Raw genomic sequence first — 25,571 nt, forward strand, 5'->3', positions numbered from 1 at the left:
AGAGAGAGAGAGAGAGAGAGAGAGAGAGAGAGAGAGAGAGAGAGAGAGAGAGAGAGAGAGAGTGTGTTGGGCGTGTGTGAATCAAGTGAGTTTGACGAAGCCTGCGCTCGTTCTGTGGCAGTGCTCTTCCCCCTTCCTTGTTTTGTGCTTGACTAGAAACAGACGCAGTTCCTTAACTGTTCTCAAGCTGAATGTCAGACTCAGCTGTAAAGTCCTGCACACACTCGCACCTTCCATCTCATGATGAATCCGTTTAGTTTGCTATTGGCTAAAACACACACACTTTGAGTTCAGTCAGTGGTGTGATGACAGAACCTACAGAGCACTTCCTGTTAGGTTTATATGAACTGTGAACATTGCTGATTTTGTAATGTATTCTGTCCACAATGTATCAATGTCAAGTCAACAGAAACAATGAAGAAAGATGCTAACAGTTGATGCATTGTATGCTAATGGGGCGATGCAGTGCATTTCCCCATCTGCAGCAGCAGCAGTGCAAAAGTCATACAGAGAAGGAAACCCTGTATAATGGTAGCATGATGAAGGTTGTTGGCCTTCAGTCTTTAACTTCTCATAGTTGCAAATCACATGCACAGAACAAATTGCTCCAACTCATTCTTCAAGTATTCCTATAGACTGAAACACGTCCCAATCTCTGTCTTCCCCACAGGACGGCCTCTTCCCTGACACCGTTGCTGAGGATGAACATGGTAAAGAGAATCATGGGGCGGCCCAGGCAGGAGGAGTGCAGCCCCCAGGATAACGCACTGGGCCTGATGCATCTGAGGCGCCTCTTCTCCGAACTGTGCCACCCCCCTCGTCACATGACTCAGAAGGAGCAGGAGGAGAAACTCTACATGATGTTGCCCGTCTTTAACAGGGTAAGGAACACCAGGGGGGAGGAAGCCAGGAAGGAAGGAAGGAAGGAAGGCAGCCAAAGCACAGGGCACAGGGCACAAACTGAGAGAGTAGTTCTAGATGAATCTGAATGGTCCCAACTAAGAATACCATGTATACCCGCGCCTAAATGAAGGAGACACGCAGAGAGGCACAGTAAGAATTATAATAGTGATATTAGTTTGAATATTGATATGAATTAGAGTAGAATCCATGGGGTTGAAGCAGGACAGGGTCTTCATCTCTTCAGGACAGGCTTCCACAAGAACCTGAGACTCAAGAAGGAAGGAGTAGTGAAAGGCTTTAATGGTTCATGGATGCACAGACAGAGAGAGAGAGGGGAGAAGGAGGGAGGGGAAAGTGTTTATTTTCTGCTGAACTCCATGTCTCGGAGTATTTCCTTTTACATCAGTCAGCCTTCTGCATTGTCCTCACACTCGCTCTTCATTTGGTGTCTTGTCTGCTGTGGCTTTGCTGTAGGTGTTTGGGAACGCACCGCCTAGCAGCATGACAGAGAAATTTCCAGACCTGCTGCAATTCACTACCCAGGTTTCACGACTGATGGTGACGGAGATCAGACGGAGAGCTTCTAATAAGTCCACAGGTGAGCTCTCTCTCTCTCTACATACACTATATTTACTTATATAACATTTAAAGTTCAGTGGAATTGAATTGTCACTGGTTTGTGTGACAAATCCACTAACACAATGTGATATAGTAGGATGTGAAGTGTGTGGTGGTGAATGTTCTATCAGGGTGTTTGGAAACAGGAAAGTAAAGCAAACACTGTTCACGAGTGTTTGCCTCTCTCATGGGACTAGCATCACACTCGGGAGCATTGGGCCCAGGTGGTCCCAACCAAACACACCTGCCTCCTAGGTAGCAACACAAGTGGCACAACAAAACCAGCCAGAGCACTTACATACATGTTCTATTCAACATGGGACCATGTTTCAGTGCTGCCTGTGTCTGAATCTACCTGAACCTACATTCCAAGCCTCTGAACACTGACACTACATGTATGATCTCACATGATGGGGTCCATTACTCGTGGATTCTTTACGCATGCATTCAGTAAAAACATGGAAAGTGGTTTAGTAGTTCTTGGCATGCATTTGGCGTTAACGTCTTTGGAAGTAACTATGAGGAAGATGAAGATCAGACCATGTTTGATGAGTAAAGACATCCTTATCCATGATCTATCTGCTGTCAACACTGTGTGTACTTGTAGAGGCTGCCAGTCGAGCCATAGTCCAGTTCCTAGAGGTCAACCAAAGTGAGGAGGCAAGTCGTGGCTGGATGCTTCTTACCACCATCAACTTATTGGCCGCCTCTGGACAGGTTTGTAATCTTTTCCGACAAATATTTCTGCTTTCTGTGTGTGTGTGTGTTTGTGGGTGTATGTGTGGGTGGGTGGGGAGGGCGTGCATGTCGGTGTGTGTCATTTGATAATTCCTTGTTGCTCCAACTTCACCTCATCGAGAAAAAGGTCAGGGCCACCGTCTTCGAGGATATTCTAATCTTTTGTTCAAGACTCGTTCAGGTCTTGAAACTCAAGACAGTCAAGACAGTCTTATGAGTCTTATGAGTCTTATGAGACTCAGGAGTCTTATGAGTCTTGTGTCTTTCCGCAGGTGAAGCACTGCAGGTGTAGAACTGAGTGGACACATTTACTTGAGCTGCACTGACACTGAGTTTGTTCAATTGGTGAACAGATTTGATTTGTTGTGTGATTCAGTTTGGGTCTGAGTGATAAAGGAAGCTTACAATCACTTCTACTGCTGCAACCTACTGCATTGATTATACTGTTTTGAAAAAGCGAACTAATGAAAGGAATCAAGTACGCATATGCACCCTAGATTTCCTCATTGCTCTGTGTCTCATCTTTGTGTTTGTTTGTAATAAATATAGTTGACATATTAACTGGAGCAAACCAAATACCATTTCCAGCTGTAGCAGAGCATATGAAGCCCTGTTCTGAGCATCAAATGAATTTAATTTAAGAGGCACTGTGTGAGTTTTGGAATTCTACACCTCTCCATTTGAAGGACTAAGATGCAAAGAAAATATGCAAGTCAGGGAAGCAAACTACTAAGAGCTTTGGAAGTGACCTTATCTCTCTTTGGCCTGTTTGCCTACCTGACCCATTCTCAGATCAGTGTCACTCCTTGACATCTGTACATTCTAAGCACTTCACTCTAATATAAATCCTGTCTGTCTTCTTTGTTCTCTCTCCACTAGAAAACAGTGGATTGTATGACAACAATGGCCGTGCCCTCTACACTGGTCAAATGCCTCTACCTGTTCTTTGACCTGCCCCACATGGCCGAGCCTCCACCTCCACCACCAAACCAGGAGAAGACCCCAGGCCAAGGCCACACCCAGCCAGACCTCCCCTTGGCTGACCGCAGGGCGCTGCTCCAGAAAGTCTTTCTACAGGTACAGGGAACAGAGAAGAAGACCTATTATCCTATTAGAAGCCGTATGAGACATTATTCATACTTCTACCTTAGATTCACACAGGACTGATGCTGTTGTTCTTCTTCTCCCTCCCAACCCTACACAGATCCTGGTGAAGCTGTGTACCTTTGTGTCGCCGGCAGAGGAGTTGTCTCAAAAGGACGACCTACAGCTTTTGTTCAGTGCTATCACCTCCTGGTGTCCTCCCCACAACCTGCCATGGAGAAGGAGTGCAGGGGAGGTGCTCACCACCATCTCCCGCCATGGCCTCAGTGTCAATGTGGTCAAATACATACATGGTGATTATAAACCTCTTGATGGCATATATTCCTAAATAACTTGGACCGATCCTGCACTTTAACATTAGAACATATTCCCATGCAGTACGTTTGGTCACTCAACTCTCTCTCTTCTCTTCTTCACCCCCTTCCTTTTAACCCCCTCCCTCCCACCTGTAGAGAAAGAATGCCTGGCCACTTGTGTTCAAAATATGCAGCAATCAGACGACTTGTCACCGCTGGAGATCGTGGAGATGTTTGCTGGCCTCTCCTGCTTCCTGAAGGACTCCAGCGACGTGTCACAGACGCTGCTGGATGATTTCCGAATGTGCCAGGGATACAGCTTCCTCTGCGACCTCATGCTCAGGTAGGATCAATAAGTGGCTTGCCACAATCATCAACGACACACACACACACACACACACACACACACACACACACAAGATCTGCCATCATTTGGTCACATTGTTCCATTGTTGAACCCTATTTGGCAGGAAACATAACTAATGCTGATTTGATTTGACTTTTCCATTGACACTGCATTCATTCCCCCACTCTCTCTGTCTCTGTCTCGTCTCTCTCTCTCTCTCTGTCTCTCTGTCTCTCTGTCTCTCTCTCTCTCTCTCTCTCTCTCTCTCCCCCTCTCCCCCCTCTCTCCCTCCCTTGCTTTCCTTCAGACTGGAACAAATCAAAGATGATGAATCTAAAGATGGACTGAAAGACCTGGTCAACCTGGTCACGTGTCTGACCACCTACGGTGTCATAGAGCTGAAACCCGCCGGTCTGACAACTGGAGCCCCCTTCCTCCTGCCGGGCTTCATCCTCCCTCAGCCTTCTGTCAAAGGTGTGTGTCCATGTCACTTACGTTGAACATCCGCTGTCACATCCTTTGGTTTCATGACCGTCTCTCTGTTCCATGTCCCCTAACCTTCTCATATGAATCTTCTCTTCCAGGCCATACAGTACGTAACATCCAGGCTTTCTCCGTGCTGCAGAACGCCTTCCTGCGGGCCAAAACATCCCGTTTAGCCTGCATGCTGCTTGAAGCCATTGGCAACATTTACACTGCAGAGCCAGCCAACTACTTTATCCTGGAGTCACAGCACACACTGTCACAAATTGCTGAGCGTGTGACCAGGCTCCCTGAAGTACAGACTAAATACTTTGAGCTGCTGGAGTTTGTTGTCTTTAGCCTCAACTATGTTCCGTGCAAAGAGCTCTTCAGTGTCAGCGTCCTGCTCAAGTCCAGCACGTCGCAGACCTGCAGCACCACCGCCGTGCGGACGCTGCTGAAGCTGGCCAGGCACGACCCGGTGTTCAGCGACGTGCTGCGGGAGGTCGGCCTGCTAGAGGTGCTGGTCAACCTGCTGCACAAATTTGCTGCCTTGCTCAAAGACCCGAACACGCAGCAACAACCACATAACAACGACCAAGGTGAGAAGATGGCTCGTACTTCATTGTGCTCATTTCGTACGCTTGTGGCTTAAATTAGCAGAGTGAACTATTCTTCTATTTATTATTATTCTTTGATTAATTCTTCTCTCCATTCCTCACACTTTCTTTTTTTCATTCTCTGTTTCTATTCTCAGCTGACTGCAAAAACAACATTTTAGTGGAAGAACAGAAGCAGTTAGCCTGGCTGGTGATGGAGACACTGACTGTGCTCCTCCAAGGCTCCAACACTACAAACACTAACGCAGGTAAACACACACACACACACACAGGGGACACACCTTACATACTCAACAGTGGTTGTATGTAAAGGTTAGAAGGCTAACTCTATGCTGGTGAGAGGGAAAGGACAGAATATTCCCAGTTGTGCTTGTTGTTAGATAAAAGCTGAATAATATAAATGTTAACTTATGAAAGCACAGCATGCCTCTTTAAAAGTTGGACGGCTTCATTTTGAGTGCAAGTAGTTAGTATTCTCCAGACATTGAAACCTGGTTTTCCCTCCCTCTGACTTCTCCTCTTCTCTCCTCTCCTCACCCACGCAGCTCTGTTCAGGGAGTTTGGCGGCGCTCGTTGCGTTCACAACATAGTGAGGTACCGTCAGTGTCGGGAACACGCGCTGGTCATCATCCAGCAGCTCGTCCTGTCGCCCAGCGGGGACGACGACATGGGCACCCTGCTGGGCCTCATGCACTCTGCACCCTCCACTGACCTGCAGCTCAAGACCGACATACTGCAGGTAAGGAAGAGCTGAAGTTTGATTATGGAAGAGCTCAAATTTCAGCATCATGTTTTCATTAATATCATTAATGTCATTGAATGATTTCCAGTAAAGATCAGTGAAACGTCTGTTGTCAACACAAACACCAAACTCTCTCTCCCGTCTCTTCTCCCCGGCCTCTTTTCCGTCCCCCTAGGCTTTGTTGGCAGTTTTGCGAGAGAGCCACCGCACACGCACAGTCTTCCGTAAGGTCGGCGGCTTCGTCTACGTCACCTCGCTGCTCGTGGCCATGGAGCGATCGCTGTGCCAGCCGCCGCGACACGGCTGGGAGCGTGTCAATCAGAACCAAGTGTTTGAGCTTCTGCACACAGTCTTCTGCACGCTCACGGCAGCCATGCGCTACGAGCCGGCCAACTCGCACTTCTTTCGCACGGAGATCCAGTATGAGAAGCTGGCGGACGCTGTCAGGTAAATACAGGAGTTTGATTCCACAGATACAGATGCTGGGGTCTCACTGTAGAGAAGCACAATCATATTCAGGCTGTAGATTGTGACACATAGAACACAGACACACTAGCTTGGCCTTTTGTTAGATTGTATCTTTTTCTGGCCCCGCTTGGTTTCTCACTGCATTAAAGGAAGTGAGCAAAACATTGAGTCGTTTGATGTGGGCGTCAGCTAATTGGCCAAATGTAGTCTGGCCGTAATGCCAGAATAGCGAGCTGATGATGATTCAGCAACTCTGCAAGCATCGTTACAGATGTCTGGGTTGCTATGTTGTTCATTCAGTTATTCAGCACTGCGACTGAGTAATTATCCTCCATTCGTTCCAAGGATGATCAGGAAGGTAATCAGTCACATTTATCAGTCACAGCACGGAACAATACCACCACCAGGGCATGATAATCAGAGACACGTCCAGGGAGCATCATGGGTTGTTTGGCTGATGAACAGAACAGCACTTTGGATGTTAAACTGATATTTTCCCCAAAAGATAACAACAACAATAATAAGAAATCAGACGGAGTGGCGTGGTCAGATTGAGGGGAGATTTCATGTTACCATAGTTACAGTCACACAACCAACCCATTGACCACGCACTGTCCTAGGTTTCTCTAGGCCGGCTAGAAGAACTCACAAAGCTTTTCACTTTCCTGTGTTTGGCTTGAATCGCTTTCAACTGAACTGAATCGAAGCTGGCAGCGTTTGTTTCTGTACAGAGAGAACCTTTGTCTCTGTGTGTTTGATTGTATATTGATGTACAGACGATGATACAGACCTGTGTGTGTGTGTGTGTGTGTGTGTGTGTGTGTGTGTGTGTGTGTGTGTGTGTGTGTGTGTCTTCTTCTTGTCATTTTTTTTAACCCCTTTGTCACCGTCCACCAGGCTCCTGGGCTGCTTCTCAGACACTAAGAAGCTCTCACCCACCAGTGTGTTCCCCTCCAACGCTCAGCCGTTCCAGAGGCTCCTGGAGGACGAGGCCGTGTGTGGCGGCGGTGCAGGAGACCATGTGTGTCCTGCGCTCAGACACTGCAGTAAACTCTTCATCTACCTGTACAAGATGGCCACCGACTCCTTTGACAGGTCAGTCGCTTATCCAGAATGGACATTCCTATACGTTTGATGAAGATGAATTGACACACTCCCTGGCTCCTCCTGTCGGCTGTTGCTGTTGCCTTCTGCATGAATTCCTTTAGCAATGCATTTCCCCCTAATTCTTTACCCTACAGTTAATCATACACATGTGAAATATTGTTAATATGAGTGTATAGTCTGAGTTTAACTTCAAGTATGTAGCTCGCTCTCAACTTGTCTTTTATGTTGCTCGATCAATATCTGAATTCTGTTTTATATCATCATAATTATAGAAATCCTCATATTTAAGGGGTTAATGTGGGGATGATCTTCCTCTCCTTGTGCTCAGCTCTACAGTAGAGCTCTGTGTCACACTACAGGCCCAGCTCATGCTTAGATTTATTTTGGTTGAAGCATATGCTCAAGCTGTCGGGCCGATCCTGATCCTGATCCTGCTGTCAGGCTCCCCACTAATAGGTTCTGTTCTCTTCTCTCTGTCTTTTCTCATTTCCCACTAAACGCTGTCACTGTCTGGCTGTTCATCCTCGATGTGCTCTATTTGCACATCTGTGTGAGTATGGCTGTGTGTGCCTGGCTGCATCCTGGTGCGTCTCCATGTACGGGGGCATATATGTGTTTGTTTTGGTGTGTGTGTGTGTGTGTGCGTGTGTGTGTCTGCGCTGCCATGCAGTCGTGCGGAGCAGGTGCCTCCCTGCCTGACTCACGAGACCTCGCTGCCCTCACCGTGGGGCACGCCAGCACTCGCCAGGAAGAGGTAGCGACAGTGCTCTGCCAATTTTCTGTCTCTCTCTCTCTCTCTCTCTCTCTCTCTCTCTCTCTCTCTCTCTCTCTCTCCATCCCTTTCACCCCTCACCCCGAGCTCACCTGCCCATCCACACGTGGCAAAGTAACCATCCATCTATTGACCAATCACATTTCAGCAAACCTCTCAAATGTCAGCACACACTGAGTGACAGGAAAGAAACAGGACTGCAAAGCTCTAAGATATATGAGAGTGAGAAAGGATGAACTAATACTACAACTGTGGTAAAGCAGTCACCTGAAAATAAAACCACTTCATCTGTTCATCATCTTTGTTGCTTAACCTTTAATGAGTGTCCTAGCATGATAAACACCTGCAACACGGCTGCAGCAGGAGGCGCTTTGACCTTTGTGGTTAGATGCAGTGTACATATGCTTTACAGATATTCATAGCCACAGGTCCTTCCGCCTGTCTCATAAATACAGTTACACTATTATAAACCAATGTGTGAGATTGTGTAGTGCAGGCCTGTGAGGTGGAAGGGAGGGAAAGAGAGTAGAAGACAAACCAACATGCGTTTAGATTGATCTGGTCTCAGTTAGGCATTTTCATCAAAGTCACAGTTTCTTGTCTTTGCATTCACGTCTGTTTCATTTGCATCAGTGTCAGATTTGGATTTTGCTCATTTCGTCTCCCTTTTTGTTTTGTTTACGATTACGTATCCTGCATTTCTATCAATCAACCAAAAACGGTTCACAGCTTTTAATGGTCTTTCAGCTGGATACATTCCAGTGATGCAGCTCTTTAGAGTGGAATTCTAAAAATGTCCCAGTAATCACAAACTGAAGATGATCGAGGTTTAGAGTAATGACATCATAATGAAAGATGTCTTCTGGCAAATAATTTCATTTCCAGCCAAATTACAGATTTGGCCAAAGGCAGCGTCCCAATAAAATACCAACGTAATTGGCATCCACCGTTTTTTATTCTATATTTAATAGAACTGACACTTTTCATTTGTTTGTAGGATTCACCTTTATTAGTAAAATCTCTGATCCAATGAAATATGTCACATCACAAATAGAAAGCAAATTAACGGGGCAAAACTATTGTATACATCCTTCTGGAGTGTGTACCTGCCTTGCTTCTTGGTTCTGATGTCCTGTTTCACTAGAACTGCATCTGAAGCACAACAATCAAGCTCTCCATCTCTGCAGCGCTGCATGAGACTCAGCTGGTCTTATTTTCCACCGTCAGGGTCATTATCCTGTCAGAGGAGCCATGACCTGCTGGGCAATATGTTCCGCTCCAGAATGCCTTGATAATCCTCTGATTTCATCGGGCCATGCACAGATTCAAAGCACCCTGTGTGTGAGAAACGTAACATCACATAACTGAGTCTCCTCCATCTTATACACAGTAGTGATGATGGAGGCGTTCTTTGCTTTGAAAGCTTCACTTGTTTCCTGTGAACATAAAGGCCATTTTGGTGATTGGTTGATTAATTAATTTATTTTACTTTCTCCCTTATTTCTTCCATTTTCATCTGGGGCTCTGCTTTGCACCTGCATCATCCAGGGGATCGTATGTATTTGTGTGAGAGGATATCTTTGCCTGGACTCTAATAAACTGAACTCTTTTCTCTCACTCCTCTCCCAGACATGGCTACCACAGCATATCAGCCTCTTCTGCTTCAGCTAAAGCCCTGGCAGACCAGAAGCTTCACCTATCCAACCCCTCACACCCCGTTTCCTCCTCATCGCTGTCTGACATGGTGATTATCCACCCGGGGGCCGTCCTGGCCATGTTGGACCTCCTGCCTTCTGTTTCCTCTGACAGCCAGCCAGAGGTGAGAGAACACACCAGGAGCTGTGTTAGTGTGTACATCACAACATAGTACATGTTAACTTTAATCTTCAGCACATATTCCTATCTGCATTCACATCTTGGAGGTGTCAGGCTCCACACCTTCTACCCTGAATCACATCCTGCCTCTCCTGCAGCGTTTTTTGTGTTTGCTGCTAGTTTTTAAATGATGTCCAGTGTTGTGGCCGTGGTACAGCTGTAAGAGTGTTAAGACTGCATTGCATTGAAATGTGTTTCTAATGGTCTGTCCCCCCTGGCGTATGTGACTGGACGAATACTAGAATCCTCTTTTAAATCAATGCAGTCTTGTCTAACAGCCCAATAAACCAGAGGGAACATTGAGGCTTTTTAGGCGAGACCAGCATAAAAAGTCCCACATAGATATGATAATAAATATTCCTTACCTGACCTTGACCGCCTCATACAACCTCTTTTCTCATAATGTCATATATTATGGATTTATTCCGATTGATTTATCACAAAAAGAAAATGTCATATTTTCCATGATTCTGAATACAAACCCCGGGTTTTAACTGGAACATGATGATGTAAGAATACATCCAGCAGATACGCTAGGAGGCATGATTGGTAAAGTAAACAGGGGTCAGCTGGTGTAGACCATGTGGATCCCCAGTGACGCCCATTGCCCCAGGACTTCACACAGACGGATGATTTCATCCTCCACGCTGTCATCTCAGCGCAGCGACAGCTCCATGACTCGGCCTCCATTGACACCCACACCCCTCGCTTTCAGCTCTGGACAAAAGTGCTGGGAGTCATGTGAAGGGAGGAAGAAGGGAGGATTTCTTACCAGGGAGCCAACCCGTCTGATTCAGGGTTTCAACTGTCGTTTTACAAAGTCCTGCAGTAATGATTCATGCCGCCTCCTTGTGTGACACCTCGTGCTCACCAATCAGAATCCGACCAATCAGAAAAACCTATGTTAGCGAAAAAATCAAGTGAAAGTAGGGATGCAGTAAACAAACTACTATTTCAGAGTTGTTTGAGAATGTTACTGCGTATGAGAAGCCCTCATGAAGGATGAAGGCAGGGCACTACCTCACTAAAGACATGGGCTCTGTTTCGCTAGACCACCTCCTCCTCCTCCAAACGCTGGACCAAAGCTCTGTCATTTCCTCCCTCACATTCTTCAGTCCAGTTGCCATTCCAGAGCTGTATGAAGAATGTGTACAGAAGTCTGAACGGAGCTGAAACGTGTGGAGTATTACACCACAGGAAGCCATCTGTGGTGGAGCAGCACTCTCACTCTACAAACGGCATACTTTCCTCTGACCACACTGGAGAGAGTATTGCCCTTGGACTGAGACTGTTTACCCTCCTGGTGTCTGAGTGATGAAGGGCAGACATTCATCACCACTGATAATGAATCAAAAGTTATCAAAGCTGTGGAGCTAAATCAATGGAGCAGGCTTCATTGTTTTGGCCACAGGCTGCATCTCTGTGTGTGTGTGTGTGTGTGTGTGTGTGTGTGTGTGTGTGTGTGTGTGTGTGTGTGTGTGTGTGTGTGTGTGTGTGTGTGTGTGTGTGTGTGTGTGTGTGTGTGTGTGTGTGTGTGTGTGTGTGTGTGTGTGTGTGTGTGTGTGTGTGTTTATGTTTGCTTGTTTTCAGTGTTGCTTTTGCCCTTTTGTGTTAAGATACTATTGTTTGAAAGCACTTTAAGATGCATTGTTTGTACATATTTTATATTATTTATTATCATTGGTTTATTTACTTTAAACAGTCACAGATTTTGTTTATTTGTGTTTTTTTATGTTTAATTGTTCCAAGCCAATTAAATATATTTATTAAATACATGTTGGAAGCATTTCATTTCTCATGAGTTCTCATCCTTGCATTAAGATATAGAGCAGTTCATATTTTGATGTTCTCTCGTGTGGTAATGCTCCTTTAAGTCACAGTGAATAATGAACTGAAGCCTGAGTTAAAAAGAAAGAAAGGAAAGACTTCTCAGGTGTTCAGCAGAGTTGTGTGACATAGTTGTTGGTCTAGTTGGAAACCAGTGGCACAGTCTCTGAGAGCAGCAGTCAGGTGAGAAGTCAGGTGAGATGTCAGAAGAGATCTTGACAGTTGTGGTTGATCAGGCTCTGAGTTGCAGGTGACACGAACTCACTCAACGTTATAACTAGAAAAATAGTTCCCACCGGCTGAACAAAACTTGAAGTTACTAAGCTAAGCTACACTAGATTAAAATTAAATGTACTATTGTGTAGCTTAGCAAAAAGAAAAAATAAGTAAATGAAAGAGTAAATGTAGTAGAGCTATAAGAAGATGAAGATTTCTTGAGGAGGATTTTTGAAGAGTTTAAAAGACATAAGGATACCTAAGGAAGGATACACAAGGAAACAGAACATGGCTCCATATCCTATAGATCAGACGTGGAATTCTAGATTTAAGACCTGGTCATGACAGTACAACTTATCAGCTTGTGTTTATTTAAGTCATTTTACAACTTTCCTGCTTACCAAGCAAAATAACAGTGTGCAACTTCCTACATCCTTTTGTAGTTTTAGTTGCTGCAAGTGTGTTTGGGACAGCTGATTGTTCCTTGGAATGGCAGGACTGTTATATTGTAATGTACAGGTGCATCTGATTATGTGGCTGCTCTTCACTCTCAGAAATATGAACAATGTCTGAAATAACCATGACTTGTCTCCTGTCTCTACTCCAGCACGCCCTGGATCTGCAGCTGGCAGTGGCCAACATCCTGCAGCTCCTGGTCCACAGTGAGCGGAACCAGCAGGTCCTGTGTGAAGCCTGCCTCCACCAGCGGCTCCTGCAGCGATGCAGCCAGGCCCTGGGGGATGAGGACCATCCACTGCACCCACCGTTACAGAGGATGTTTGAGAGGCTGGCATCGCAGGCCCTGCAGCCTATAGCACTCAGGTGAATGACAGCTGTGAATGTAGATGGACGAGCACACGTTCATCACACTACTTCATACCTTAACTCCCATAAATAAAGTACCAATCATAATCTTGTGTGACCCTTTGCCGCAATGCAACACATCCCCTTAGCATTATGGTGGTGAAATTGTTGACTGTAGCCTGTGGAATATTCTCTCACTCCTCTTCAAACACAGTATAAAGTTGTTGAATATTGATGAGGACTGGAAAACTCTGTGTTAAACTGTAATACAAAGTGTATTTTTTTTTGTATTTGAATAGTTTTGAGTTGTGCTTAGTTGTGATGTCATTTGATCTCTCCAGGGAGTTCCTGCGTCTTGCAAATCCTCTGAACTGTGGCGCCTGGGATAAGAAGCTACTGAAGCAGTACAGAGTCCACAAACCAAGCTCTCACAGCTACGACGCCGAAATGAGAAGTAAGATAGAACGCTCTCATTCGAGTCACACCCTGTCTATACTTAGATCTGTACATAAAATATCTGTCATATAATGTCAGCTTTATCAGCTAAAGTTAAAAGTAGAGAGCATCTTACCAAGCACAACCAAACAACCACAACTGACCACATTTAAAATCGTCCGGGGTGTTTGTTTCCCCTCCTCATCTCTTCTTCACATCCCGAGGCTAACCAAGTGTTTTGTGACTTCACAGATAGCATGACGATGTCCATGGAGGGCTTTGGGTCAGACAGTGTCTTTGCCACCCCAGCAGAGGATAACGGCCAGTACCGCATCAGCCGCAGCCTCATGCGCTCGGCTGAGGGCAGCACCGTACCTCTCACTCGTGTAAAGTGCCTGGTGTCAATGACAACTCCCCACGATATCCGCCTGCACGGCTCGGCTGTGATGCCTGCCTTTGTGGAGTTTGACAGCTCGCTGGAGGGCTTTGGGTGAGTCTGCAATAACACGACAACAACACATTTAGCCTTCTTATTGGGATTCCTGATTGCTTTGATTGTCATAATAGGATATTACATTAACAAGATTAAACTCATAAGGTCACATCAATTGTCAATAGCCCCTAGAAAGTTCTGTGTTGAAGGCTCAGATCTGGGATGGGTACAAGAAAGGTTCTGTAGCTTTGAAGGTCCAGAAGATCACACAGGCTCCCTTCATTCCTAAATGGGAGAAGCTGGGTATCACTAAGACTCCACCTAAAACTGTCTGCTAAGCCAAACAGGGAGGAAAGGCTCAGGTGACCATCCTGCTTGGTTCTTTGACAGAACTCCTTCCAGCCAAGTCAACCGTCTAGGCAACACACACATATTTAGTATCAGGCAGACACTGAACTATGAGTAAGCGGGCTGTGGTTGTTGTGTAATGAACTGACTGTAATGACCGCCTGTATCAGATGACAGCCGGCTGGAAATACTGACTCGCTTGCTATCGGGGCCAAATTCAGAGTTGACAATTTAAGTGTGACTGTTGAATATCTGTGAGTAATGGTTTTGCGTTGTCAGAGTTGAGCTGTGCAGGAGTTCAGATCAATCTACAATCAGCTGCAGGCAGGCCACGCCTCGGGTTTGACTTGAATTGCTGTGTGTTCATTTTTCTGACGATCAGATTTTCCAATGAGTCCTGTCCCTCTCTCTAAAACAAGCACCTGCTAACTGAACAATAAAGCCTAAAGAGCAAAGACATTACAGACATTACACTAAATCCCACCCAATACTCTGAAAAGTGTTTGCCTCTCCAGATCTTTGTCTCACGCACGCACGCACGCACGCACGCGCACGCACACACACACACACACACACACACACACACACACACACACACACACACACACACACATAATTCTCCTGGTCAGACAGGAGTGAATAAGCAGAAAACACCACCGACCTAAACTGCCTGGTAACGGTGAGTCACATCTGTTTGCCGTCATTGTCCTGTTTTTAGTGCTGAATCCTGACCCACTTACCAGCACAGTGATACAGGGTGCAGGGTGAGGCAGCTGACTGGGCCAGAATACATTCAATCAAGCCCTCACTAAAAACACCATAGCTTCTGTATGCTAATAAGATGTTCAGTATCTTTGTTCTCTAAGTTATTAACAGCCATCTCTCTTGTGTTGTCCCATGCAGGTGCCTGTTTCTGCCCAGCTTGGCTCCACTCAATGCAACTACCAACAATACCAACACGTCTGGAGTCAGTGATGGAGCAGTGCTCAGTGGAATGGGGACAGGTAAGAGTGTCTATATGCATGAATATAGATAAAGACATAGATAAATTGGAGCTGTTGTGGTTCAGAATTGTTGTGATTGTTGTTTAAGAATGGCTGCAAACTGGACTGATGCAGAAATAAGGGAGCCCCTCTCTGTCTCTGCGTCTGTGTCAGCTGAGACCTTTAGCTGAGCCGTCAGTGCAGCCGACCCCCCTCACACTCTGCCCTGCTGTCCCCTCTTCCCTGCTGCATACTGGCACTGAATGTTGTAGTGGTACATGGCCGTAGTAGTGTAGTCGAGTGGGTAGAGCTTCCGCTTGGGAACCAGAGGGTTGCCGGTTCGAGTCCCTGCCGAGGTGCCCCTGAGCAAGGCACCGAACCCTCAATTGCTCCCCCCTCTGCGAAGGGTGGTAATGTAATGTAATGTAAGTCGCTTTGGATAAAAGTGTCTGCCAAATGATCGTAATGTAATGTAAATGGCACCGGACCGTGCCAGCCGACCTTCACCCTGCTCTTCAGTGATAAAACGGTCTTAGTGTCTCGTGGTTCACTTGATGGGAAAACTACTGGATAGGAAATATACTGAGTGCAGGGAGCCGCTCTGCCTAAGAGACTAAACAGTGTCTTATCAGCTTCAAAAGTGTAAGTTGCTGCTGGACGCACACACACAGGTCAGGAAGCTGTCCGTCCCTTAGGAGACCGTTCAGCCGCTTATCGCTGTCATGATTGTGGGACTTCATTCTGGGTCAAAAAGAGGAGTTAGCAGTTAGCATCCTATTATTAGTCTCTGCATTCCCAGATTTCTGTCCTTTTTCACCGCCTGTCCACTCTTCTCTGTCCCCGTCTCTTCCTCCAGGAGAGCGCATGTTCCCCCCACCCTCAGGCCTGAGCTACTCCACCTGGTTCTGTGTGGAGCGCTTCAGCTTGCTTCCCCAGGCTCATCCTGTGCGCCTGCTCACTGTGGTGCGTCGGGCCACTTCCTCAGAGCAGCACTACGTCTGCCTGGCCTTAGTGCTGTCGGCCAAAGATCGCTCACTCACCGTGTCCACAAAGGAGGAACTGCTGCAGACATATTGTGAGTGAAGTCATTGTTTGGAGTGTAAATCAATACGTCTAAAAGTTATTTTGTGTGGCAATTTTCTCACTAGCACATAATTGTCTATCTACTTTGTCAAAGTATAGTAAATCTTGACTAACTGAACTAATACTGACCTATCTCTCAATTTACCATCAAGCAGCTGAAGAGTCGAGTGAAGAGGCCGCCTTTTATGAGATTCTGCCGTGCTGTGCTCGGTTCCGCTGTGGGGAACTGATTGTTGAGGGCCAGTGGCACCACCTGGTGCTGGTGATGAGTAAAGGCATGCTGAAGAACAGTATGGCTACGCTCTACATCGACGGCCAGCTCGTCAGCACCGTTAAGGTAATTCATTATTTTCACAGAAATGATTGGCTAACTAGCTGTAGCCTTTAGCTTGCTGGTTAGCTTGCTGGTTAGCTTGCTGGTTAGCTTACTCTGTAGCTTGCCTGTAACTTAACTGTATATTCACTGTATCTGGGTGTGATACACTCTTTAGAAATAATTGACTGCTCTTGTACATCCTCCTCCTAGCTGCACTACATCCACGGTGCACCAGGTGGCTCGGGGTCCACCAACCCTCCCGTGGCGAGCACAGTATACGCCTATGTGGGGACCCCTCCGGCCCAGAGGCAGATCTCCCCCTTGGTGTGGAGACTTGGGCCCAGCCATTTCTTGGAGGAGGTTCTCCCTGCCACCAGTGTTGCTGCCATCTATGAGCTCGGGCCAAACTATGCAGGCAGCTTTCAGGCCATCTATCTTCCCTGTAAGTGGCTTTCCCCAATCTTATGTTCTAGTTTTCATAACCTTTGTAGTGAGTAATGATTCCATCTTGTTTGTTTTTGTCGTCTATGTTCTCACCCAGGTAAAGACTCCAAGACCGAGGTGGCCCCTTCCTCCCCGGTTGCGTTGGTACCAGAGGAGAAAGTGTCTTTCAGTCTCTATGCCCTCTCTGTGTCAACTCTCACTGTGGCCAAGATCAGGAAGGTCTACAACAAACTGGACAGCAAAGCGATTGCCAAACAGGTTGGACTTGCTTCTCCTCATCACAGAATCCTTTCAGTCCATGTTGATGTGTGCTTGTGAGCTCTTTGGGTTTGTGTTTCCTCACTGATCCTGTTTGCTCTCTCTCTCTTTCAGCTTGCTGTGTCATCCCATGAAAACGCCACTCCAGTCAAACTGATCCATAACGCTGCCGGACACCTCAACGGTCCGGCGCGCACGATAGGAGCCGCTGTGATTGGCTATTTAGGTAAGGGTGTGAAGTTAGACATCCATCTACACCTGCAGTGCTGCACTATTGGCTCAGGGACTCATTGAAGTCTGTAAAGTACAAAGAAAGCGTGTTGACTGAGAAGCCCTTTTTCTGTTCTCTTCTTTCAAGGTGTACGTGCATTTGTGCCGAAGCCTGTGGCCACCAACTTGCAGTATGTGGGTGGTGCAGCGGCCATCTTGGGCCTTGTTGCCATGGCATCAGATGTGGAGGGTCTATATGCAGCTGTCAAAGCCTTGGTGTGTGTTGTCAAGAGCAACCCGTTAGCCAGCAAGGAAATGGAGCGAATCAAAGGCTACCAGGTTAGAAAGTTTTACACCTGCACGTTTTGGGGAGATTTGATCTTCTTCTTACTGACTTTGCAACTTTAATGACAAAACACAGAAGTACTGCGACTTTACAAAACCACCTAAATCTACTAACTTTCTAAACTGTTATTGATTTCCCGTCTCTCCCTTCCAGTTGCTGGCGATGCTTCTGAAGAAGAAGCGCTCGCTGCTCAACAGTCACATCCTCCACCTCACTTTCTCCCTGGTTGGAACGGTGGACAGCGGCCATGAGACCTCCATCATTCCAAACTCTACTGCCTTCCAGGACCTGCTCTGTGACTTTGAGGTGACCTGGGGCCAGTTTTTAGTCCGATCAGATGATCCACAGAATCCGATTGTTTGTTGAAACCACCAAATGCTTATGCTTCTTTGTTTCTGCTTCTCAGGTGTGGCTCCATGCTCCCTATGAACTTCATCTGTCTCTATTTGAGCATTTCATTGAATTACTCACTGAATCCAGGTAAGTGTCCACGTTTTCTTCAGGCAAAATGTCCTGATTCAAAAATGTCTGAATGGAGAGTGATTCCTTTTTCCTCTCTGTCGCTAAATGCTTTGTATGTAAAGTATAATGTTTATTGTGTTCTAATCTTAGAATGTATTTCTCTTCATTATACAGTGAGGCAGCTAAGAATGCCAAGTTGTTGAGGGAGTTCCAGTTGATTCCCAGACTGCTGCTGACCCTCAGGGACACGTCTCTGTCCCAGCCCACCGTCGGCGCCATCAGCAACGTGCTCAGTCTCCTACTGCACGGCTTTCCCAACCCGTATGACCTGCTGCGGTAAGAACCATTCACATTTCCTTGCTTACATCCCTCTCATGCAGGTTAGGACTGAAACAAGATGACACCTATAGGAGTGCAGACAAAGATTCTAACTAAAGAAACACTTTGTCTTTGTCCTTCATCACACAGGTTCGGCCAATTCATCTCCTCCACACTTCCCACATTTGCCGTGTGTGAAAAGTTTGTGGTCATGGAAATAAGTAACGATGAGAAGATTGATGGAGGTAACAGTAAGTCAAATGATAAATGAAGTGACTGTTTTGTACTATTTGACTATTTGTAATTGAATGCAACCCTTCTTGTGGCCTTCAGGTAATGATGATGATTTTGGCGGTCTCCTGTCTGCCAACCTCATTCTCCTGAGGAACGAACTGCTGGACAACCTGCTCAAACTGCTCTTTGCTACCAATGAGAAGTGCACTGTCAATGCACAGTAAGAGAACACTCTCCTTCCCACATCAGCTTATTCTGCCAGCATTAGATCTGATTCAGACTGGGACTTTAACAATAGCAAAATAGCACTTGCATGTACAGTATGTGATCTTGTTGGTGCGTGTGCGTGAGCTTGATTGAGTGTGTGTGTGTGTGTGTGTGTGTGTATAATGTCTCATACGGCCTCCTGTAATTGATCCCCCTTCATCGCTGCAGGGCGTGTGAAGAGCTGGTACGGACACTGGGCTTTGACTGGCTGTTGATGTTCATGGAGGAACATCTGCACTCCACCACAGTGACAGCAGCCCTGTGGATCCTGGTGGTCCTGCTCTCCAATCAGTCCATACTCAACCGCTTCAAAGAGGGTCTCTGTGGGGGCGGCTGGCTGGACCACACAGACTCAGTGCTTACTAATAAGTTAGGCACAGTGCTCGGTGAGAAGACAATCCTGGATGGGCGATCTAGTGCTTGTGTACGGCCCGGGCCTTCATATGAGGTTGACACATTCTTCTTCTTCAACCTGTCTCTCCAGGTTTCAATGTGGGCCGCAGTGCCGGCGGTCGCTCTACCATTCGTGAGATCAACCGGGAGGCGTGCCACTTCCCAGGCTTCCCGGTGCTGCAGACGCTGCTTCGTAAACACACCAACGTGCCAGAGCTCTACTTCCTGCTCATGGCCCTCTTTCTTCAGCAGCCCATCACTGAGCTGCCAGACAGCCTGCAGGTACATGTTAGTATACACAAACTTCTTTCCTCTTCTAGATTTAAAGAATAGTTTTGGATTTAATGCTCATTTCCCATATGAATAATTACTGGCCTCCTCATTAGCAAAGTAACATGTTGTTTGTTTGATTTAGTGTTATTGTTTATGAGTAAAATCTGTGTGTTTGTCCCGTCAGTTTGACCTGGACTCTATCTGGACCTTCATCTTCGGCATGCCGGCCTCCAGTGGGACACTGGTGGGCTCCATCCACAGTGTGTGCACTGAAGCTGCTTATCTCCTGCTGGCCATGCTGCGCAGCATGCTCAACCTGGTGAGAGACTACTTTTAAAGCTTAGACTTGTGTGTGGTTCAGAAGGAAATAAGTCATAAGTCACTTACCTCCAGTATATAACAAAACTATGCCTCTGGCCTCTGATGAGGTGATGGCTCCGGCTGTGACTAAGATGAGGCAGCAAAGAATATAACTTTGCTTGATTTCACCTCAGGCTGTTTACTTCATGATGTGTTTGTTCTGTCTTCTTCCAGCCATGGCAGTCAGAGGAGGAAGGCTCCTGGCTCAGGGAGTATCCTGTCACACTCATGCAGTTCTTCAGGTACCTGTACCACAATGTACCTGACCTGGTACCAATGTGGCACAGCCCTGAGTTCCTTTGTGCCCTGGCAGCCTCAGTCTTCCCATTCAACATCAGACCGTACTCTGAGATGGTAAGTCATGTTGAACTGTAATGTAAATGTATACCCTTGAGTTTAAAAGCGAGAAATATGTGCACCAGGGCTAGGAATCACTGGTTTGCAAGTAAAGGCAGGAAGCATTGCCACCTTTTCCATTTAAAAAAAAAATGTGTGCGTTCTATCATGCAAACTAAAAACATGAGACTAAATTGCACGATCCTCTTCTTGTGTTGCTCCAGGTCAGTGACTTGGATGACGAGGCGGGTTCGCCCACCGAGGAGTTCAAGGCTTTCGCAGGGGACTCGGGTATGAACCGTAGCCAATCTGAATACTGCAATGTGGGCTCCAAGACATCTCTGACCAACCACCCAGCTAAAAAATATGTCTTTGACTTCATGAGAATCCTGATCATGGATAACCTTTGCATAACTCCTGCCAGCAAGCAGACACCTATCATTGACCTACTGCTCGAGGTGAGAAGATAACCGATAACTCTGTGGTGGCTTTGGCACCAGGCAAAGAACAAAGAAATAATAATAAATCAGCCACTATTTAGATAGGAGACAGACTTCCTGTAATACATATAAGCATGCTTTGTCACTTTTGGTTGTCTGTTACTGAAGATAAGCCACTTAAGGACCAGTGAGAGTGAATGAGCTGGATCCTATCGTGTCTTAAACTCTGTATGTACTGCATGTTGAAGCTTGTTGGTGCTCTCTTGTGTCCGACCACTAGGCCTCTCCAGAGCGTTCAACCAGAACCCAGCAGAAGGAGTTTCAGTCCAACATCCTGGACAGTGTTATGGAGCATTTGCTGGCTGCTGATATTCTTCTAGGTCAGACCGTCAGCCTTCATTCCAACACTCACTTTAAACACGTACCATTCATCAATCAATGATCAAATGACTGACTTAATTAGCCAAACCTGACACAGTTCATGTTTCTCATAGCCACACCTTCCATCACTCTGTAAGCCAATACTAACACTCCATATAACTCCCACTGTGCAGGTGAAGAAGCGTCTCTTCCCATCAGCAGCAGTGGCAGTTACCAGATCTTGGTCAACAATGTCTTCTACTTCACCCAGCGTGTGGTGGACAAGCTGTGGCAGGGCATGTTCAACAAGGAGTCCAAACTGGTGGTGGACTTCATTGTGCAGCTCATAGGACAGGTACTGTATAACAAACACACCACATCAGCAGAAGTATTGTAGAGCTTTATTCAGATGCAAGAGAGACGTATCAAGTATCGTAAACGCTGTAATGAGCCAGCAGCCAGGAAATGCAGCATTCAAAGTTTCTGCTGCTCCTTTAGTGTCCGACATCAATGTGACAGGTGGTGATGACAAAATCTGAGAACTTGGCCAGGAGGTAAATGTGCTGCGGTAACTCAACAAGCACCCTTTCTTACTTAATGCACTGTTTTGTTCAACATGGCAAGAAGAACAAGGCAGCATTCACAACCTTAAGAAGATTTACCCTGGTTGAGCCTCGGTTGCTTATACGTCTTTGTGCTGAAGTATTTCCACAGCTTTGTCCATATGCACACTTAAGTAATGTCCTTACCACACACACACACACACACACACACACACCTATCCCTCACCTCTACTGTAGAACCTGGTATTGTAGGAGTTTTTGCAGTAAAATCTACTTCCCTTCTTCTCCCATCTGTTTCTAATACTCCATCTTCTTCTCCTCTCCTTCCTCATTCTTACATCTTCTATCCTCCATGCCCCCCTTTCTTCTTCTTCACCCCCTCCTCCTCCTCCTCTCTAGTCTAAGAGGCGTTCCCAGGGACTTTCCCTTGACACCATCTACCACTGTCTGAACCGCACTGTGCTCTACCAGCTTTGTCGACCGCACAAAACAGTCGCACAGCAGGTCGCCCTGCTGGATGCCCTGCGAGTGCTGACAGTCAACCGCAACCTGGTGCTCGGCCCAGGCAACCATGACCAGGATTTCGTGGCCTGTCTAGCTCACTGCTTCATCTGCCTACACAGTGGGAGGTAAGGTCACTCCTTCACACACACACACACACACACACACTCACACTCACACTCACACACACACATACACACAGGAGGAGTCACTGTGTGTGTGTTTGTGCAGCAGTGTAGAGGGCTTCGGTCTGGAGGCGGAGGCCAGGATGACGACCTGGCACATCTTGATGACGGCTGAAAACGATGCGGATACAACACACAGCCATGATGTCAGCGAAGGTGAGATTCTTTTGTTGGTCTGTGTTTGGCCTTAAAGAGGAGTGAATCACGTGGAGTTAGTCATGGAGATTGAATGTGTTTACTCCACAGGACGGCAGCTGCTGCTGAAAGCGGTGAACCGTGTGTGGACAGAGCTGATGCACAGCAAACGGCAGATGTTGGAGGACATCTTCAAAGTGTCTCTGCCCTGTAACGACAGAGGCCACGTGGATATCACCACAGTTAGGCACGCACTGGAGGAGCCAGCACTGAAGAGCTGGCAGAACCATTTAGGTGAGTGAGCAACAGGGACACACACATCTACATTAAACCACTCAGATGAATGATCCAAAGTTAAACTGGCTTCTTAGAAAGCATCTCCTCCCTCCTCCCTTCCCTCCATCTGGTAATAGCTTGATTTTACAACAGAGAACACAGAACAGACAGTGTGTGATGTGACAGAATGGCTTTATGCAAATAGTGTCTCAGAATTGATTAGGTTAGTGTGATAACATCAGTTAACACTTCAAACACCACAATTCTCTGTAATCATCTTTATGTGAATGTAGAGTTGGAGTGCTGGATGTTTTCCTCTAACCAGAATAACTTGGAAGATTAAAAACTATTCCAAAGCATACAATATAATACACACACAATATAACGTACCTCTTTGTCTTTCCCTCTGCTTGCTTCAATCCTCTTGGTATCGGTCAGTCCTTGAGAAGAAGTGTGTTAGTCGAGGTGAGACCGTTGCACCAGCAACCCAGTCCAAGCTGTCCAGAGTGAGCAGCGGCTTTGGCCTCTCAAAGCTCACTGGAGTTCGCCGCAATAAAAAGGAGAACAGCCTGAATAAGAACAGCATATCTGCACAGGTACACACACACCAACACAACACTGACATCTAATCAGGGGTGGGAGTAGATTGAGGTTCTTGCCTTGTATGCTTACTTTATATTCTGCAGTCAGCTCCTCCTGTATCACCTACTGTGGCTTACATGGTTGTCATGGTGTTTACATGGACTTCATGTTTTCATCAACAGGAGACCTTCCAGTGGATGTTTACACACATTGCCGTGGTACGAGACCTCGTGGCCATACAGTACAAAGAATACCAAGAGGTAAAGCACCTGAATATTATATATGATATATATATATGTAGAATTGTGCAGTCAACAATTGTATTCCATCCTATGACAGTTGACTTAACAACATATAAAATATAACCTTAGCAGCAAATAACATCTGTTTGATGAGATGTAGCAGCAGAATCTGTGAAATGAGACGTTTCCTCATTCAGCTTCAGACACTCTGCCTCACACTCCACTCAAACCTTTCCTCCCCCAGCGGCAGCAGAATGCCTTGAAATACGTGACAGAGGAGTGGGTTTCCATCGAGTACGAGCTGCTGCGTGAGCGAGGCCTGTGGGGTCCGCCCATCGGCTCCCACCTGGACAAGTTTGTGCTGGAGATGACGGAGGGACCCTGCAGAATGAGGAAGAAGATGGTCCGCAATGATATGTTCTACATCCACTACCCCTACATCCCTGACACGGATTCAAACACCAACTCAGCTATAGTAAGTCAATCCAATGTTAAGATCCTGCATCCTGCTACATCTAAGTATGTAATATACATGTATGTGTGTATGTACATGTGTTTCTAACAAGAATGACTGTGATATGTTTGTTATTATGCATGTTTGCTTTATCTGTATACCATATAAGGCCCTCCTGGTTTGGAAACCTGATACATGGGGACATTTGATGCAGCACAGCTTCCAGCACCAGGAGCAGCATTTAAAGCATTTAAAAACAAAAGCCTGTGAGATCCCAGCTTATGTTGCAACCCAACACTGGAATGAGCCAGGAGCCAGGAAACGAGAGCAGGAAATGTTTGAGTTTTGTCGCTCCAGAGATGGTGTGGGTTGGCTTTGTTGTCGGCTCCAGATTATCTGCAAGCTCATACAGTAACTGGAGTGTGGCATGACTTGGGGGGTCTTTAGGTAGATATGACATTTTCCTCTGACATGTTAAAGAGCATCTGGAACAGTCTGAAGCATCTGAAGCAGTCTAAACATCTCCCTCTTTTAGCATACCTACCTTCCTCACTGATGATTTCTTCTCCTAATAATGTCAACAGTCACCATGCATCCATTCTAGGGCCGCTAAGCCGTGCACTTCACAGTAACTTCACCCGTTTGTCTCTCCAGAGGCCTCAGCGCTATCGCCGGGCAGTCAGCTACGACAGCAAGGACTACTACATGCGTTTATTATCTGGCAACCCTGGCATGTACCAGCACTCTGTAGAGCACAGCACAGAGGGGGAAACCACCCAGCACGAGCCTGAGCATGGAGAGGACACCATCGCAAGAGTTAAAGGTATGGAGAGAACACCAGTTCAGTTTTTGGACAAACCTTTTAATCAGTACAGTAATACCTTTATCAGGTGTGTATTAAAGTAGAACAATAACTGTTGCTGTCACCTGTCAGTCTTCCATAACACTTGTGTCTCCTCTTTGTCCAGGCCTGGTGAAGGCTCCTCTAAAGAGGTCTCGCTCCACAGCAGACGGGACAGATGAGGAGAGTCAGGAGCAGCTGCAGGACCAGCTGCTGGAGTCTGGGGGCTTGGAAGAGGAGCAGAAGACTAACAACACATCGCTGCTGCGTCTCCTGGAGGACGGGGAGAAGGTCAGAACGGGATACACAAGCATGACAATAATAAAGTCATAATGAGCTCTGGTTTCCAAGTCAGAGGAGGCTGGAGGTTTGACATTTCCATGACTCTTCTGCTGTTCCAGATTCAGCACATGTACCGCTGTGCCAGGGTGCAGGGCCTGGACACCAGTGAGGGCCTGCTGCTCTTTGGGAAGGAGCACTTCTATGTGATCGATGGCTACACCATGACTGTCTCCAGGGAGATCAGGGACATCGACACGCTGCCTCCCAAGTAGGTCCACCTGCTGCGTCACTCACCGGAAGAGAGCAATGAAAG

The 25,571-nt window shown here is 46.6% G+C and overlaps 1 protein-coding gene across 6 annotated transcripts in view; it reads left to right on the plus strand.

Annotated features, from left to right (window-relative positions):
- The window catches only part of wdfy3 (WD repeat and FYVE domain containing 3), a 37,345-nt gene that overhangs the window by 4,341 nt on the left and 7,433 nt on the right, over positions 1–25,571 (plus strand). The window contains exons 2-46 of one of the 6 annotated variants that reach the window (XM_076167355.1): positions 671–881; positions 1,378–1,501; positions 2,129–2,238; positions 3,139–3,336; positions 3,464–3,656; positions 3,816–4,002; positions 4,313–4,479; positions 4,590–5,069; positions 5,225–5,335; positions 5,633–5,826; positions 6,005–6,276; positions 7,195–7,392; positions 8,075–8,158; positions 9,806–9,995; positions 12,702–12,916; positions 13,240–13,352; positions 13,586–13,823; positions 15,018–15,118; positions 15,954–16,172; positions 16,333–16,517; positions 16,707–16,938; positions 17,038–17,198; positions 17,313–17,424; positions 17,557–17,747; positions 17,908–18,060; positions 18,161–18,234; positions 18,391–18,552; positions 18,685–18,779; positions 18,868–18,988; positions 19,204–19,421; positions 19,520–19,716; positions 19,886–20,020; positions 20,236–20,415; positions 20,622–20,855; positions 21,118–21,217; positions 21,392–21,552; positions 22,160–22,389; positions 22,493–22,602; positions 22,693–22,875; positions 23,296–23,453; positions 23,622–23,699; positions 23,926–24,156; positions 24,790–24,958; positions 25,104–25,267; positions 25,378–25,526. In XM_076167355.1, coding sequence (XP_076023470.1) covers positions 702–881; positions 1,378–1,501; positions 2,129–2,238; positions 3,139–3,336; positions 3,464–3,656; positions 3,816–4,002; positions 4,313–4,479; positions 4,590–5,069; positions 5,225–5,335; positions 5,633–5,826; positions 6,005–6,276; positions 7,195–7,392; positions 8,075–8,158; positions 9,806–9,995; positions 12,702–12,916; positions 13,240–13,352; positions 13,586–13,823; positions 15,018–15,118; positions 15,954–16,172; positions 16,333–16,517; positions 16,707–16,938; positions 17,038–17,198; positions 17,313–17,424; positions 17,557–17,747; positions 17,908–18,060; positions 18,161–18,234; positions 18,391–18,552; positions 18,685–18,779; positions 18,868–18,988; positions 19,204–19,421; positions 19,520–19,716; positions 19,886–20,020; positions 20,236–20,415; positions 20,622–20,855; positions 21,118–21,217; positions 21,392–21,552; positions 22,160–22,389; positions 22,493–22,602; positions 22,693–22,875; positions 23,296–23,453; positions 23,622–23,699; positions 23,926–24,156; positions 24,790–24,958; positions 25,104–25,267; positions 25,378–25,526 — 7,757 coding nt within the window. In that variant the 5' untranslated portion in view covers positions 671–701. The remainder of the gene's footprint in view (positions 1–670; positions 882–1,377; positions 1,502–2,128; positions 2,239–3,138; positions 3,337–3,463; positions 3,657–3,815; positions 4,003–4,312; positions 4,480–4,589; positions 5,070–5,224; positions 5,336–5,632; positions 5,827–6,004; positions 6,277–7,194; positions 7,393–8,074; positions 8,159–9,805; positions 9,996–12,701; positions 12,917–13,239; positions 13,353–13,585; positions 13,824–15,017; positions 15,119–15,953; positions 16,173–16,332; positions 16,518–16,706; positions 16,939–17,037; positions 17,199–17,312; positions 17,425–17,556; positions 17,748–17,907; positions 18,061–18,160; positions 18,235–18,390; positions 18,553–18,684; positions 18,780–18,867; positions 18,989–19,203; positions 19,422–19,519; positions 19,717–19,885; positions 20,021–20,235; positions 20,416–20,621; positions 20,856–21,117; positions 21,218–21,391; positions 21,553–22,159; positions 22,390–22,492; positions 22,603–22,692; positions 22,876–23,295; positions 23,454–23,621; positions 23,700–23,925; positions 24,157–24,789; positions 24,959–25,103; positions 25,268–25,377; positions 25,527–25,571) is intronic. The other 5 variants (XM_076167358.1, XM_076167359.1, XM_076167357.1 and 2 more) reach the window with 5 other exon arrangements.

The sequence above is a fragment of the Genypterus blacodes genome, unplaced genomic scaffold (assembly GCF_046128005.1).
Source record: "Genypterus blacodes isolate CSIRO-AG114 ecotype Tasmania unplaced genomic scaffold, CSIRO-AGI_Gbla_v1 ptg000158l_1, whole genome shotgun sequence".
In the NCBI taxonomy this organism is placed as follows: domain Eukaryota; kingdom Metazoa; phylum Chordata; class Actinopteri; order Ophidiiformes; family Ophidiidae; genus Genypterus; species Genypterus blacodes.